This window comes from Pristiophorus japonicus, chromosome 3 (assembly GCF_044704955.1).
Source record: "Pristiophorus japonicus isolate sPriJap1 chromosome 3, sPriJap1.hap1, whole genome shotgun sequence".
NCBI classification, from domain to species: domain Eukaryota; kingdom Metazoa; phylum Chordata; class Chondrichthyes; family Pristiophoridae; genus Pristiophorus; species Pristiophorus japonicus.
The window spans coordinates 199993301-200010992 of NC_091979.1; the positions used below are offsets into that span (position 1 = coordinate 199993301).

At 45.6% G+C, this 17692-nt stretch overlaps 1 protein-coding gene across 2 annotated transcripts in view; it reads left to right on the forward strand.

The window, feature by feature from the left end:
* The window catches only part of LOC139260070 (neuropilin-2-like), a 186957-nt gene that overhangs the window by 105890 nt on the left and 63375 nt on the right, over positions 1–17692 (forward strand). For both annotated transcript variants that reach the window (XM_070876200.1, XM_070876201.1), the window contains exon 11: positions 16636–16752. In XM_070876200.1, coding sequence (XP_070732301.1) covers positions 16636–16752 — 117 coding nt within the window. The remainder of the gene's footprint in view (positions 1–16635; positions 16753–17692) is intronic.

A 17692-nucleotide genomic window follows, 5' to 3' on the forward strand; every position in this document is an offset into this window, starting at 1 on the left:
TATAGTACTCACTGATCATCGAGTTCTCTCGTACTCGCGCACACTCTTTCTCTTAAACTAGTCTGGTTTTACCACGCGTTCAGTCTCGCTTTTACGGTCCTGCTGCCTCACTCTCTCACAACCTCAACAACGACAATTACAACAATATGAACATAAAATGGTGGGTTACTCAGCAGGCTAGGCAGCATCTGTTAATAAAGGATGGAATCACTGCAATAGTGAGAAATGATATTGGTTCAACAGTTGGGTGGAAATAAGGAATAATAAGGGGAAAAAGTCACTGGTGCGCATAATCTATAGGCCTCCTAACAGTAGCAACTCTGTTGGTCGGAGTATAAACCAAGAAATAGTGGGGGCTTGTAAAAAGTGAACAGCAAAACCATGGGCGATTTTAACCTCCATATTGATTGGACAAATCAAATTGGTCAGGGTAGCCTTGAGGAAGAGTTCATAGAGTGCATTAGGGACGGGTTCCTTGAGCAGTATGTAACGGAACCAACCAGGTGGCAGGCTATCTTAGATCTGGTCCTGTGTAATAAGACAGGATTAATAAACAATCTCCTAGTAAAGGATCCTCTTGGAATGAGTGGTCATAGCATGGTTGAATTTCAAATTCAGATGGAGGGCGAGAAAGTTGGATCTCAAACCAGCGTACTAAGCTTAAATAAAGGAGACTACAAAGGTATGAGGGCAGAGTTTGCTAAAGTGGACTGGGAAAATAGACTAAAGTGTAGGATGGTTGATGAACAGTGGTGTACATTTAAGGAGCTATTTCATAACTCTCAAGAAAAATATATTCCAGTAAGGAGGAAAGGGTGTAAAAGAAAAGATAGCCATCCGTGGCTAACTAAAGAAATAAAGGATAGTATCCAATTAAAAACAAGGACATACAAAGTGGCCAAAACTAGTGGGAAGACAGAAGACTGGGAAGCTTTTAAAAGCCAGCAAAGAATGACTAAAAAAATGATTAACAAAGGGAAGATAAACTTTGAGTATAAACTGGCACAAAATATAAAAACAGATTGCAAGAGTTTCGACAGGTATATAAAAAGGAAAAGAGTGGCTAAAGTAAATATTGGTCCCTTAAGAGGACAAGACCGGGGAATTAGTAATGGGGAACATGGAGATGGCAAAAACTCTGAACAAATATTTTGTATCAGTCTTTACGGTAGAGGATACTAAAAATATCCCAACAGTGGATAGTCAAGGGGCTATGGGGGGGGAGGAACTTAACACAATCACAATCACTAAGGAGATGGTACTCAGTAAGATAATGGGACTAAAGGCGGATAAATCCCCTGGACCTTATGACTTGCATCCTAGGGTCTTAAGACAAGTAATGGTAGGGATATTGGATGCATTGGTTGTAATTTACCAAAATTCCCTGGATTCTGGGGAGGTCCCAGCAGATTGGAAAACTGCAAATGTAATGCCACTATTTAAAAAAGGAGGCAGACAAAAAACAGGGAACAATAGACCAGTTAACCTAACATCTGTGATTGGGAAAATGTTGGGGTCTATTATTCAAGAAACATTTGGAAAAGCATAATTCAGTCAGGCAGAGTCAGCATGGATTTAAGAAAGGGAAGTCATGTTTGACAAATTTGCTGGAATTTTTTGAGGATGTAACGAACAGGGTTGATAAAGGGGAACCAGTGGATGTGGTGCATTTGGACTTCCAGAAGGCATTTGACAAGGTGCCACATAAAAGGTTACTGCACAAGATAAAAGTTCACAGGGTTGGGGGTAATATATTAGCATGGATAGAGGATTGGCTAACTAACAGAAAACAAAGAGTCGGGATAAATGGTTCAATCTCGGGTTGGCAACCAGTAACTAGTGGGGTGCCACAGGGAAGAGTGCTGGGACCCCAACTATTTACAATCTATATTAACGACTGAAGGGACCGAGTGTAACGTAGCCAAGTTTGCTGACGATACAAAGATGGGAGGAAAAGCAATGTATGAGGAGGACACAAAAAACCTGCAAAAGGACATAGAAAGGCTAAGTGAGTGGGCAAACATTTGGCAGATGGAGTATAATGTTAGAAAGTGTGAGGTCATGCACTTCGGCAGAAAAAAATCAAACAGCAAGTTATTATTTAAATGGAGAAAGATTGCAAAGTGCCGCAGTACAGCGGAACCTGGCGGTCCTGGCACATGAAACACAAAAGGATAGTCTGCAGGTACAGCAAGTGATTAGTAAGGCCAATGGAATCTTGGCCTTTATTGCAAAGGGGATGGAGTATAAAAGCAGAAAAGTCTTGCTACAGTTATACAGGATATTGGTGAGGCCACACCTAGAATACTGCATGCAGTTTTGGTTTCCATATTTAAGGCAGTTGGAGGCAGTTCAGAGAAGGTTCACTAGGTTGATTCCGGGGATGAGGGGGTTGACTTATGAGGAAAGGTTGAGTAGGTTGGGCCTCTACTCATTGGAATTCAGAAGAAAGAGAGATCATCTTATTGAAATGTATAAGATTATGAGGGGGCTTGACGAGGTGGATGCAGAGAGAATGTTTCCACTGACGGGGGAGACTAGAACTAGAGGGCATGATCTTAGAATAAGGGGCCGCCCATTTAAAACAGAGATGAGGAGGAATTTCTTCTCTCAGAGGGTTGTAAATCTGTGGAATTCGCTGCCTCAGAGAGCTGTGGAAGCTGGGACATTGAATATATTTAAGATAGAGATTGACAGTTTCTTAACCGATAAGGGAATAAAGGGTTATGGGCAGCGGGCAGGGAAGTGGACCTGAGTTGAAGATCAGATCAGCCATAATCGTATTAAATGGTGGAGCAGGCTCGAGGGGCCATATGGTCTACTCCTGCTCCTATTTCTTACGTTCTTATATTGCACAGGCCTCCTGAATATTTCGAGCACTTTCTGTTTATATTTCATACTTCCAGCATCTGCACTATTATGCCTTTTGTACAACAACAACTTGTATTTATATAGCGCCTTTATGTAGTAAAACATCCCAAAGCATTTCACAGGAGGGTTATCAAACAAAATTTGACATCGAGCCACATAAGGAGATATTAGGACTGGTGACCAAGGTCAAAGAGGAAGGTTTTACAGTGACTTGAAGGAGGAAAGTGAGGTCGAGAAATTGTTATTGTTGGTTTATTTGTGGGCGCCTCCACGTGTGACTCCACACACACACGATAGTTTGGCCAGATGGACTCCAAGTAATCTTGTGAAAAATACTACCAAATGTTTGATGATCTTTAAGAAATAAACCAGATGTGGAATTTATTTTTTTGGTAAATGTGAAGAGTTTTCAAAGTGATTGTGTGAAATGAATCTCTTGATGGTTTAAAATATGGTGGCGATGAACTCAGTGAGCAGGAGTGTGTCCCGGACTCTGTAATTTGGGTTTGCAGTTCACTAACTGCTTTATGAATTGGTATTTGTCATTTTTTTTTAAAAGGCAGTTTAAGCCTGGGGCTGCTCACCAGATGTTTGGGTGTGCGGAAGTACTTTTTAAACCACATTTCAAATACTTGGCCTTTCTGTTCCCAGTGCAGGAAGTCATCAAGTGAAAAGATCTGTTGCAAATCAGCCACGGAGAGGTGGAGTTAGTCACTTCACGAATAAGCTCCCTCTGCCCAGCGCGACCCCCGCCCCCCCCCCCCCCCCCCGCCCTCCCCACCACCTCCCAAACCGCCACCCTCCTTCCCTTCAGGACAGTTTTCCACTGCACAGCCTGCAAAATGGGCTATTGAAGGGGGCATCATGACAGAGCAGGCTTACTCACAAGGACACAGCGCTGGGGCAGCTGGGAGGGCAGTTTGTTTACTGGTGCATGCGGATGTGAATGCAACACCATACGCAATGCGGCACTGCCTTGTAGCCTCATTCAATTAGCCTTCAGTGCGAATATCCCAGGCATCTGCTCATGATTACAGTGGCCAACAGCATTTGAGGTCGAATAGGAGATTCCAATAATAGTTCTTCAGATCTTGGAGTAATTTCCCTCCCACTCCAGGTTTCATCCTCTTCCCCTCTTGTTTTTATTTATTTTTGTCATTTCTCATTAGTTCACATCTGTCGCTTCCACTCCACTCCTCTCCCCTCCACTCCCCTCCTCTCCCCTCCACTCCACTCCTTTCCCCTCCTCTCCCCTCCTCTCCCCTCCTCTCCACTCCCCTCCTCTCCCCTCCACTCCACTCCTCTCCCCTCCTCTCCACTCCCCTCCTCTCCCCTCCACTCCCCTCCTCTCCCCTCCATTCCACTCCTCTCCCCTCCTCTCCACTCTCCTCCTCTCCCCTCCTCTCCCCTCCACTCCCCTTCTCTCCCCTCCACTCCACTCCTCTCCCCTCCGTCCCCTCCACTTCCCTCCTCTCCCCTCCACTCCCCTTCACTCCTCTCCCCTCCACTCCTCTCCCCTCCACTCCTCTCCCAGGAGCGGATTAACCATGGGGCAGATGGGGCTGCAGCCCCAGGCCCACCAAAGAACATAGGTCCACCAAATAAATGTAGGAAAAAATATATAAGGCCTCCCAAGTAGGCTGAATAGAATAAACAATGAGAGGAAAAACAAGACTGAGGAAAATAGATTCACTTGTTTACACCAATATACAGAAGTACCTATATACTCTAATGTACCTATATACAGAACAGAATATGTACTAGCCTGTTTTATTTCATATGTTATTGAGAGAAATTTGCATATATGTATAGGGATCGAGTATTGCAATGTTACCAGAACCAGAATATACTGCGTGGTACAGAATATATGCTTTCATTGTTGAATATACTGGCCTATGTTTTCATACTCAGAATCAGAATCATATACGTAATGTAATGACCATCAACAAACATAACTATAGGCCCATTTGGATCAGTTTGCCCCAGGCCCATCAGGCTCTAAATCCAGCCCTGTCCTCTCCTCTCCTCTCCACTCCCCTCCTCTCCTCTGCCCATCTCTCCTCTCAACTCCTCTCCACTCTTATCCTCTCCCCTCCTCTCCTATCCTTTCCCCTCCCCTCCTATCCTCTCCCCTCCTATCCCCTCCTCTCCTATCCTCTCCCCTCCTAGCTTCTCCCCTCCTCGCCTCTCCTCTCTTCTCCCCTCCCCTCCTCTCCCCTCCACTTCTGTTTATGGGGGAGACCAAAATTAGGAGCCATCAATATAAGATAGTCACTAATAAATCCAGTAAGGAATTTAGGAGAAACCTCTTTACTCAGAGAGTGGTGAGAATGTGGAACTCACTACCACATGGAATAGTTGAGGTGAATAGCACAGACGCATTTAAGGGGAAATTAGATACATAAGGGAGAAAAGTCGGGAGGAGGCTAGCATCACGAGAGGAGCGGTGTAGGAGTACACAGGGCGGAGGCAGCTTGGAGCAGCAGCAGTCTGGAGAAGGCTAGCATGTGCAGAGGCTGAAGGTAAAACAAATAAGTAGAAAGAAATCGAAGGGTGACGTCACAGCCAAGTAGATAAGTGATTGGTTGCTGGATTGGTGAGTATTTAATCTTTTTTTTTCTCTTTTATTTCCTTATCAGTAGGTAACCCTTGACATTGTTGCCAAATTAAGTTAATCTAAGGGTTAAGTCATGGCAGGAGAGCCCAGCCCCATGTCATGCTCCTCCTGTGCTATGTGGGAACTCAGGGACACTTCTGTCCCTGACGACTACATGTGCAGGAAGTGTGTCCTGCTGCAGCTCCTGACAGACCGCATTGCAGCACTGGAGCTGCACATGGATTCACTCTGGAGCATCTACGATGCTGAGGATGTCGTGAATAGCATGTTTAGTGAGTTGGTCACACCACAGGTAAAGGTGACTCAGGCAGATAAGGAATGGGTGAACATCAGGCAGAGCAGTGGAAGGAAGGTAGTGCAGGGGTCCCCTGCGGTCATCCCCCTCCAAAACAGATCAGGGGAGGGCAGCAGTAGCCAAGTTCATGGCATCATGGGTGGCTCTGCTGCACAGGAGGGCAGGAAAAAGAGTGGACGAGCTATAGTGGTGGGGGATTCTATTGTAAGGGGAATAGATAGGTGTTTCTGCAGCCGCAATTGAGACTCCAGGATGGTATATTGCCTCCCTGGTGCAAGGGTCAAGGATGTCTCGGAGCGGCTGCTGGACATTTTGGAGGGGGAGGTGAACAGCCAGTTGTCGTGGTGCATATAGGTACCAACGAAATAGGTGAAAAACTGGATGAGGTCCTACAAGCTGAAATTAGGGAGCTAGGAGATAAATTAAAAAGCCAGGACCTCAAAGTTAATAATCTCAGGATTGCTACCAGTGCCACATGCTAGTCAGAGTAGGAATTGCAGGATAGCTAAGATAAATATGTGGCTTGAGGAATGGTGCAGGAGGAAGGGATTCAAATTCCTGGGACATTGGAACCGGTTCTGGGGGAGGTGGGACCAGTACAAATTGGACGGTCTGCACCTGGGCAGGACTGGAACCAATGTCTTAGGGGGAGTGTTTGCTAGTGCTGTTGGGGAGGGGTTAAACTCATATGTTAGGGGAGTGGGAACCTATGCAGGGAGACAGAGAAGTAAAATGGAGGCAGAAGCAAAAGATAGAAAGAAGAATAGTAAAAGTGGAGGGCAGAGAAACCCAAGGCAAAAATCAAAAAGGGCCACATTACAGCAAAGTTCTAAAGGGACAAAGTGCATTAAAAAGACAAGCCTGAAGGCTCTGTGCCTCAATGCGAGGAGTATTCTTAAGAAAGTGGACGAATTAACTGTGCAGGCAGCTATTAACGAATATGATATAATTGGGATTACGGAGACATGGCTCCAGGGTGACCAAGGCTGGGAACTCAACATCCCCAGGGGTATTCAACATTTAGGAAGGATAGACAGAAAGGAAAAGGAGGTGGGGTAGCGTTACTGGCTAAAGAGGAAATTAACGCAATAGTAAGGAAGGACGTTAGCTTGGATGATGTATGGGTAGAGCTGTGGAATACCAAAGGGCAGAAAACGCTAGTGGGAGTTGTGTACAGACCACCAAACAGTAGTAGTGAGGTTGGGGACAGCATCAAACAAGAAATTAGGGATGCGTGCAATAAAAGTACAGCAGTTATCATGGGTGACTTTAATCTACATATAGATTGGGCTAACCAAACTGGTAGCAATATGGTGGAGGAGAATATCCTGGAGTGTATTAGGAATGATTTTCCAGACCAAAATATCGAGGAACCAACTAGAGTGCTGGCCATCCTAGACAGAGTGATGTGTAATGAGAAAGGACTAATTAGCAATCTTGTTGTGCGATGCCCCTTGGGGAAGAGTGACCATAATACGGTAGGATTCTTTATTCAGATGGAGATTGACACAGTTAATTCAGAGACTAGGGTCCTGAACTTAAGGAAAGGTAACTTTGATGATATGAGACGTGAATTGGCTAGAATAGACTGGCGAATTATACTTAAAGGGTTGACGGTGGATAGGCAATGGCAGACATTTAAAGATCACATGGATGAACTTCAACAATTGTACATCCCTGTCTGGAGTAAAAATAAAATGGGGAAGGTGGCTCAACCGTGGCTAACAAGGGAAATTAGGGATAGTGTTAAATCCAAGGAAGAGGCATATAAATTGGCCAGAAAAAACAGCAAACCTGAGGACTGGGAGAAATTTAGAATTCAGCAGAGGAGGACAAAGGGTTTAATTAGGAGGGAGAAAATAGAGTATGAGAGGAAGTTTGCTGGAAACATAAAAACTGACTGCAAAAGCTTCTATAGATATGTGAAGAGAAAAAGATTAGTGAAGATAAATGTAGGTCCACTGCAGTCAGATTCAGGTGAATTTATAATGGGGAACAAAGAAATGGCAGAGCAATTGAACAAATACTTTGGTTCTGTCTTCACGAAAGAAGACACAAATAATCTTCCGGAAGTACTAGAAGACCAAGAGTCTAGCAAGGAGGAACTGAAGGAAATCCTTATTAGTCAGGAAATCGTGTTAGAGAAATTGATGGGATTGAAGGCCGACAAATATCCGGGGCCTGATAATCTTCATCCCAGAGTACTTAAGGAAGTAGCCCTAGAAATAGTGGATGCATTGGTGATCATTTTCCAACAGTATATTGACTCTGGATCAGTTCCTACGGACTGGAGGGTAGCTAATGTAACACCACTTTTTAAAAAAGGAGGGAGATAGAAAACGGGTAATTATACACCGGTTAGCCTGACATCAGTAGTGGGGAAAATGTTGGAATCAATTATTAAAGATGAAATAGCAGCGCATTTGGAAAACAGTGTCAGGATTGGTCCAAGTCAGCATGGATTTATGAAAGGGAAATCATGCTTGACAAATCTTCTAGAATTTTTTGAGGATGTAACTAGTAGAGTGGACAAGGGAGAACCAGTGGATGTGGTGTATTTGGATTTTCAAAAGGCTTTTGACAAGGTCCCACACAAGAGATTAGTGTGCAAAATTAAATCACATGGTATTGGAGTGATGTATTGACGTGGATAGAGAACTGGTTGGCAGACAGGAAGCAGCGAGTTGGGATAAACGGGTCCTTTTCAGTGACTAGTGGGGTGCCACAGGGCTCAGTGCTGGGACCCCAGTTATTTACAATATACATTAATGATTTAGATGCAGGAATTGAGTGTAATATCTCCAAGTTTGCAGATGACACTAAGCTGGGTGGTGGTGTGAGCTGTGAGAAGGATGCTAAAAGGCTGCAGGGTGACTTGGACAGGTTAGGTGAGTGGGCAAATGCATGGCAGATGCAGTATAATGTGGATAAATGTGAGGTTATCCACTTTGGTGGCAAAAACATGAAGGCAGAATATTATCTGAATGGCGGCAGATTAGGAAAAGAGGAGATGCATTGAGACCTGGGTGTCGTGGTGCATCAGTCATTGAAGATTGGCAAGCAGGTGCAGCAGGCGGTGAAGAAGGCAAATGCATGTTGCCCTTCGTAGCTAGGGGATTTGAGTATAGGAGCAGGGAGGTCTTACTGCAGTTATAAAGGGCCTTGGTGAGGCCTCACCTGGAATATTATGTTCAGTTTTGGTCTCCTAATCTGAGGAAGGATGTTCTTGCTATTGAGGGAGTGCAGCGAAGGTTCACCAGTCTGATTCCTGGGATGGTAGGACTGACAGACTGAATCGACTGGGCCTGTATTCACTGGAGTTTAGAAGAATGAGAGGGGATCTCTTAGAAACATATAAAATTCTGACGGGACTGGACAGGTTAGATGCAGGAAGAATGTTCCCGATGTTGGGGACGTCCAGAACCAGGGGACACAGCCTAAGGATAAGGGGTAAGCCTTTTAGGACTGAGATGAGGAGAAACGTCTGTACTCAGAGAATTGTTAACCTGTGGAATTCCCTGCCACAGAGAGTTGTTGATGCCAGTTTGTTAGATATATTCAAATGGCCCTTACGGCTTAAGGGATCAAGGGGTATGGAGAGAAAGCAGGAAAGGGGTACTGAGGTGAATGATCAGCCATGATCTTATTGAATGGTGGTGCAGACTGGAAGGGCCGAATGGCCTACTCCTGCACCTATTTTCTATGTTTCTAGAAGGATATGTTGTTAGGGTGAGATGAAGAGGAGTGAGAGGAGGCTCATGTGAAGTTTCAACATCAGCTTAGACAAGTTGGGCCGGATGGCCTGTTTCTGACCTGTAACCTCATTATCATTTCCCTCTTCAACCTCCATTGGAGTCTATTACTTACTGGCACTATAACTGTGAGGCCACACCTAACACGCTCCCCTCCGTTGCACTCAAGTACCGTATCTCCTTATCTCTATCTTGTGTTGATCAGGGTAACAAGTTGCAGGAATTTTCCCCATCGTATATGAAGAAAGAACTTACATTTCTGTAGCGCCTTTCACCACCTCAGGAAGTCCCAAAGCCCTTTACAGCCAATGGAGTACTTTTTGAAGTCACTGTTGTAATTTAGTGGAAACTGTCACTGATTGTCTGGTTGACTTGAGTGGAAATGCCCTTTGACTCTTTTTAGCACAAGATTCGAGAAAAGCAGTAAATTCCGCCACAGCTTTTGAGAACTTCACAAACCAACCAGAAATTGGAAGAAACAAACCTTGTCCTAATTTTATTTAATAATTAAAAAAAAAAATTAATCCGTCAAGTCAGACAGCGAAAGTTTACTATTGGTGCTGTGGGCTTGGCTCAGAGCCTGGGCTGCAGCAATGGGATGTAGAACGGTGCTTTGGTCAAATATGGAAACTTAATTGGTGTCAACAGGTTTACATACCATTGGACAAAAAAACATTCTCTGTATTTATTTTATGTGTTTCCATCATGAAAATATATTAACATAAAGACTTGCATTTATACAGTCCCTTTTACAACCTCAGGACACCCTAAAGTGCTTCACAGCCAATTATGTACGTTTTGAAGTGTAGTCACTGTTGTAATGTAGGAAGTGCAGCAGCCAATTTGCGCATAGCAAGCTCCCACAAACAGCAATGAGATAATGAGCAGGAAATCTGTTTTCATGATGTTGGTTGAGGGATAAATATTGGCCAGGACACCAGGGAGAATTCCCCAGCTCTTCCTCGAATAGTGCCATGAGATCTTTTACGTCCACCTGAGAGGGCAGGCAGGGTCTGGGTTTAATGTCTCATCTGAAAGACAGCACCTCCGAAATTGCATTACTGCATTGAAGCGTCAGCCTGGATTAGGTGCTCTTTCAATCAGCTAGCACAATCTTTTGTGTTTTCTCTCACTACTTTATTAGGGGGTGTAATGTGTGTTACTGAACCCAGATCAATTGGATCAGATATTCTGGGAAACTGGCAGGAGTTTGCTTTTAGCAGTGATTAAATGCAAAGCTATTGTGATCAAGAAATGATTTGCTGCATACGATTTTTGAATGTGTGCCAAGTTGGACCAAGAAAGAGATTCATTCATATTTATAATAACCTTGTTCCAATATGAAACAGTAAACATTATCCAGAATACTAACTGGTCTTTTTATTTCCTACTCACTTCATGTCTTTGAGACACAGACCAGGCATCATTTTTTAAAATATAAATTCAGATGTTTCGCAGAGCTTATTGTGTTATAAATTGGTCACAAATTGTGTTGTGTGTATGTGGAATAATTGTCTCCTAATAACATTTTCATTTATTGAAAGTGTTTTTCACAACTTGTGAATTTGTATGGAGTTGAGTTGCACTAATTTCACTCAGTTACAAAGTGAAGATAATTTGTCAAACTGTCGTGGAGCTGTTTGTAATGTAATTAATTATAAGGTCCAAACAAGGTTAATATAAAATGCATTCGGAGAAAGGGTTATCAAAATGAGAAATTCTATTGGTCCGAGTTTGTAGGCATTGATGCATTGAAGTCCATATTTCTCCAATGAAGTAACCTCTTCCAGCCCTACAACCCTCTGAGATCTCTGTGCTCCTCCCAATTCCTTCGCCCCTCCATTGATGGCCGTTCATTCAGCTACCTCGGCCCCAAGTTCTGGAATTCCCTCCCTAAACCTCTCTTCCTCTGTCTCTCTTTCCTCCTTTCAAACATTTCTTAAAACCTACCTCTTTGACCAAGCTTTTTGTTATGTCTTTAATACTCTTATGAATGACTCCACGAGGTCTAGTATTGTACTTGAGCTGTTGTGACCTTCGTCCCATTTATTGTAACTCCAGAGTGAGGCACAAGCATGGTGGGCAGCCTTTTATACTGGGCCCTGCACACCTATGCAGGTGACCCTCAGGTCTCCCACTGCAGTGCCCTCTGGTGGCACACCTTATGTGACTATACGGTTAGTATACATGGTCTACATACATGACATCACTTCCCCCAAGTCTTTAATATAAATTGACTTGTACATTGACGGTGACCTGGGCTTTGCTCTTCCTGGTTGACCATTGGAGGGTCGCTTCTAGCTTGGGTGGGTTGGTAGTGAGATTTGTTGCCAGTAGAGGTCCCCGTGGTTTCTGGTTGTGAGTCCATGACGATTCCATTCTCCCCCCCACACAGTAATAGACCATTACATGCAAGTTGCATTCAAGTTCATCATATGGGTTTTACATTTACATCTTGGTACACTTGTTGGGTGGATTACAGTTGCGTTTCTTTTTGTGTGGTACATTTACATGAACAGTACAGGTCTATCAGTACAGGTACACAAGGACAGTCTAGTTCCAGCACAGCCGGATGAGATCCGAATCGTCTGGGGGCAGCGCAGCGCCCCATGCTAGTGGGTCTGTGGGCGAGGTGAGCTCATTTTGCTCGAGTTGGCTCTTGCCATTACTCCTACTGTCGGGCAGGCTCCAAGATAGCTGATGTGTCTGTGACCTCCCTGTCCTTTTCATTTGCACAGTGTCGCTGCTGCTCCCTGGGAAGCGGCCTGAGCGAGTGAGCGTTTCGTCTAAGCGACGGTGGGGCTGCCTCATCTTGTCTAGCAGTTCACAGGGGACTGCTGACTTGCTTTCCTTGAGGGCACCATTGTGAGCACTCACTCGTTTGGGATCCTGGCTGGTCCAGGTCCCGTTCGGAAGAGCCGTTGCGAGTGACCCTTCGCTCTTGAGCATTGCCGTGGTGGCGAGTGGGTTTCTGGGCTGCGCCTTTTCCACTCAGGTGGTGAGCGATGGTAGCCGACTGCGAGCATAGATGCAGGTTATGGCCCGTGGTGGTTCATGCCATCGGTGCCTGCAATGTTAAACCGATTTGAGGCATGGTATCGCTACCGGTGCCTCTGCTCTCCGGGGATGGCTTGTCTACTTCTGTCAGCTATGGGGACACTTTATGATACATCGTTCTGGTCCCAGGGACCCAGGCTACAGCATTGGGTAGCCCGCTGGACCTGCATACGACCGTTCGGCCACTACATTGGCTGATTGCAATTTACACCCAACATCACTCAACATTTTGCTCGTTACAGCTGGACGTTTACATTGGTTACCAATTTCAAGCAGTTCATTCAAAAATGGCGGGTTGCTGGCCTCCTTTAAAATGGCCTTACTACTTTTACCCCAATTGTCTTCCTTGTGTGGAACCGTGTACCGTTGCTCCATTAGCGCTGCACCTCGTGGTTTGGACGCCATCTTTTCCCTGTCCATGATGTCGACTACCGCGATCTTCTTTCCCAGGGATTCTGCCGCTGAAGCTGGGAAGGTGCCCTCGGATCCAATCTTCCTCCCCAGGAGTCCTGCCACTGAAACCGGGAATGTGCATTCGGGTCGTCTCGACCGGATCATCGCCAAGCAGTCCTGATGAGCAGTCTGTGCCTCGGGGGCTGCACGGATCTGCTCTCCGGTGTCTGGTCCAACCGAAGGTGGGGGCTTGCTCTGCCTCTGAGCACGGGGGACGTCAATCGCTGGAGGGATGATGTCTTCCCAGTTCCAATGAATCTTCCCCATCCATCTTCTTGCAAGTAGCGTTGGTCCATCACCTGAAACAATCCATAATGGTAAATTGTGCACCGCGTCATCATGGGATACACTTACATCCGCACTACCAACAACTGCTATCAGTTCCTTGGTGTAGGTGCGCAGCTTTGCCTGAACCGGGACCAGCTTAAGTCGTTCAGCTTGATTGTTCCATAGCCTCTCAAAGGCTTCCTGGCTCATTACTGACTGACTCGCCCCCGTGTCCACTTCCATGAAGACTGGAACGCCATTTATCTTGACTTCCATTATTACTGGAGGACAATCTGTGGTGCAGGTATATACTCCATACATTTTGTCCTGGGACTGAGCTGCCTCTCTAGCCATCTCCTCGTAATCCGCGCTAGATTCACAGCCATCTGCTGACTCCTCTTCCACATGGTGAGTCACAGCTCTTTTGCACATTCGCTGGAGGTGGCCCTTTGTGCTGCAGCCTTTGCACACATAGGCCCCAAGTTTCCACATGATTTGCTCCTGATTTTTAGGAGCAACTGGTGTAGAACGAAGTATCTTAGAAATCGGAATTCTCGTCATTTAGTTTGTTCCAGTTCTAGTCAGTTAGAACAGTTTCACTTTGGAACAGAATTTTTTTTCAAAAGGGGGCGTGTCCGGCCACTTACGCCTGTTTTCAAAGTTTCGTCAGTGAAAACTTACTCCAAACTAACTTAGAATGGAGTAAGTGAAGATTTTTGTACTCTCGAAAAAACCTTGTCTACACTTTAGAAAATCAGGCGTAGGTTACAAATCAGGCGTAGGGAATGGTGGGGGGGGGGTTTAAAGGGAAGTTTACAAACATTAAACACTTCAGTTATACAAATAAAGAGCCATCATCAATAATAAATGATAAATACATCAATAAATCAACCAATAAATCAATCAAAAAAAATTAATAAGAAATAATTTTTAAAAAATCAATAAATAAAACATTTTCTACTTACCGACTGCAGCACCGGGAGCCCTCCAACAGCGTGCTGGGATGCCCCCCCCCCCCCAAGTGTGTCTCTGTCAGTGTCTCTATCTCTCTCTGTCTTTCTGTGTGTGTCTCTCATTCTCTGTCTGTCAGTGTCTGTGTTTCTGACAGCGAGGGGAGGGGGAGGAGGGGGGTAGAGGGAGAGAGAGGGGGAGCAGAGGGAGGGAAGGGGGAGGGATAGGGAGAAGGGGGAGGGATGGGGGAGAAGGGGGAGGGGGAGGGATGGAGGAGAAGGGGGAGGGGGGTGAAGGGGGGAGGAGGAGAAGGGGGAGGGGGGGAGAAGGGGGAGGGGGAGGGATGGAGGGGGAGGGGGTGAGAAGGGGGGAGGGGGGAAAAGGGGATAAAGGGGAGAAGGGGGGGGGAAGGAGATGGGCGGGAGCGGGAGTCGGGTCGGGTCCGGTCCGGTCCGGAGGCGTGAAGCGGGAGTCGAGTCGGGTCGGTAGGAAGCAGGAGCTGGCCGTGGGAGGAGCCTTATTCACGCAGCCCCAGTGAGGCCATTGGGCCAGGGCTAGGGGATGAGTGCTTCGGCCCCTCCCACACAGTTTCGGGCGCCTGGAGCTACTGCACTTGCGCGCCCACTGTAGCGCGCATGTGCAGAGGTCCTGGCACTGTTTTCAGCGCAGGGACCTAGCTCCGCCCCCTACAGCTCCTGCTGTGCTGCGCCGAGGGCCAGAGGACCTGCAGGGAGGTGGGAAATACGGAGGGTTTTTTTAGGCGCACTTTGTGGCGCGAAAAACGGGCGTCCAGGTCGGGACTGCGCCGTTCTAGGCGCGGCTTGAAGCTTGGGCCCCTTGTTTCTGAACCGACACTGCTGAGCCCTGTGATTACCTCCGCAATGTCAGCATAGTGCTACTCGACTTACGTTTGCACCCCTCGGCAGACTCTGAGTTAAAAGACTCGGGGGCCTGTACGCTCTGCCCTGGGCAGATTCACGTTCAATAGTTCTGCCTGTGAAAGTACTTGCTGGGTTTGTGTCCTGAGAGTGAGTCATCATCTGCTTGGAGTGCAGCTTGAGGTCATGACCACCTGGCTGATGCTGATGGCCTTCTGTAGAGTGACGGTGATTTTAGCAGACAGTAGCCTGTGAAGAAGGGCCTCTTGACCGATGCCAATTAAGAAAACGTCCCGCAACGCATCGGCAAGGGATGCACCAAATTCACACGGTCCTGCCAGCCTCCTGAGGTCAGCAGCGTACTTCGCGATTTCCTGGCCCTCGGGGTGTCGGTGTGTATAAAATCAATACCTGGCCATAAGGATGCTCTCCTTCGGTTTGAGTTGGTCCCGAATTAGCAGTTCTGTGTATGACTTGGCCGTTGTTTTCTCTGGTGCAAGCAAGTCCCTGACGAGGCTGTAGACCGCGGGCCCACAACTGGCCAACAGGATAGCTCTGTGCTTATCTACCAGCGTGGCCGGATCATCGTCTACCAGGTCATTTGCTACGAAATATTGGTCGAGCCGCTCTGTAAAGGTTTCCCAATCTTCACCCTCTGAGAACTTTTCGAATGCACCAACGTTAATCATTTTTGCGTGAAAGTTCGTAATCTCGTCGCCAGTTGTTATGTCTTTAATACTGTTATGAATGACTCCACGAGGCCTAGTATTGTACTTGAGCTGTTGTGACCTTAGTCCCATATATTGTAACTCCAGAGTGAGGCACAAGCATGGTGGGCAGCCTTTTATACTGGGCCCTGCACACCTATGCAGGTGTCCCTCAGGTCTCCCAGCGCAGTGCCCTCTGGTGGCACACCTTATGTGACTATACAGTTAGTATACACGGTCTACATACATGACACTTTTGGTCACCTGTCTGAATATCTCCTTATGTAGCTCGCTGTCAAATTCTATCGAACGCTCCTCTGGAGCAACTTGAGACATATTACTACATTAAAGGCATTATATAAATGAAATTACAAATCAAAACAGCAGGCTGGTTTAGCTCCTCCCATCTTCAGCAAAAGTAATTCACTGGTTGCAAAGTGCTTTGAGATGAATTGAGGACAAGGTGAGATGCTATATAACTGGAAATATTATCTACATATTTTCTACATTACAACAGTGACTACATTCCAAAAATGTAATTGGCTGTAAAGCGCTTTGGGATGTCCAGTGATCTTGAAAGGCGCTATAGAAATTCAAGTGTATCTTTTTTTCTTTAAATTCTAAACCTCTTCATCCCTTTGTCCATTATAGCAAATCTTTTTAACCTTCTGCACGCCATTGCATGCCCTCAGTAAAAGGTATCTCACCAGGTTTTGTACACTGTGAAGGGATATAATAAATTGCCAATTTGTTATGTGACCTCACTAGATCTACTTTATCCTTCCAGCAACCACCACTTCTGCTGCAACTGTCGTGTCCACACAGTGGGGCGGAGAGAATTCCACAGAGGCCCCCTGTGTCGATGAAGACGATCCTGCCTGCATGGTCAGTCCTCATGTTCTTGGTAAGTTAAGTGGCATGTGAGAATCGCATTAAAAAAGTGATCGCTGTTTTTCATTTGTTACAAATTTATTAACTTCAAATATTTTTAGAATTTACCAGAAAAAAAGAGAAGGAAAATGAGAAATGTGATCTACTCCTAGTTAAATTCATTATTGTCCTTGCAGTAGTCTACACAAACAGATTTTTGTCAAGCACAAACTCACAGAAACACTGGACCAAAATCCAGAGAAATACTGGCCAATAATCCAGAGAAACATTGGCCAATAATCCACCCAAGCCAGTGAAATACTGACCCAATAACCCAAATAACCCAAACAGATATTGGGCTAATAATCCAGCAAATCCATGGGAATACTGATCCAGTAATATAACCAATCTACAAAACCACTATGCTAAAAATCCAGCGAAACTCTGCTCAATAATTCTGTCAACCCAGAAAAGCACTGACTAATTGATCCAATTGAGGGAATCATTGGCCCAAACACATCATATACTTTTACATCCTGAATGACTCAAGCGATCTCATGCCAAGTTTGAGTGTGTGGTCTGCAGTTTTTGTATTGAGAAGAAAAAAACATAGAAACATAGAAAATAGTTGCAGGAGTAGGCAATTCGGCCCTTCGAGCCCGTACCACCATTCAATATGTCATGGCTGATCATTCACTTCAGTACCCCATTCCTGCTTTCTCTCCATACCCCTTGATCCCTTTAGCCGTCACATCTAACTCCCTTTTGAATATATCTAAGAAATTGGCCTCAACAACTTTCTGTGGTAGAGAATTCCACAGGTTCACAATTCTCTGAGTGAAGAAGTTTCTCCTCATCTCGGTCCTAAATGGCTTACCCCTTATCCTCAGACTGTGACCCTTGGTTTTGGACTTCCCCAACATCGGGAACATTCTTCCTACATCTAACCTGTCTAATCCCATCAGAATTTTACA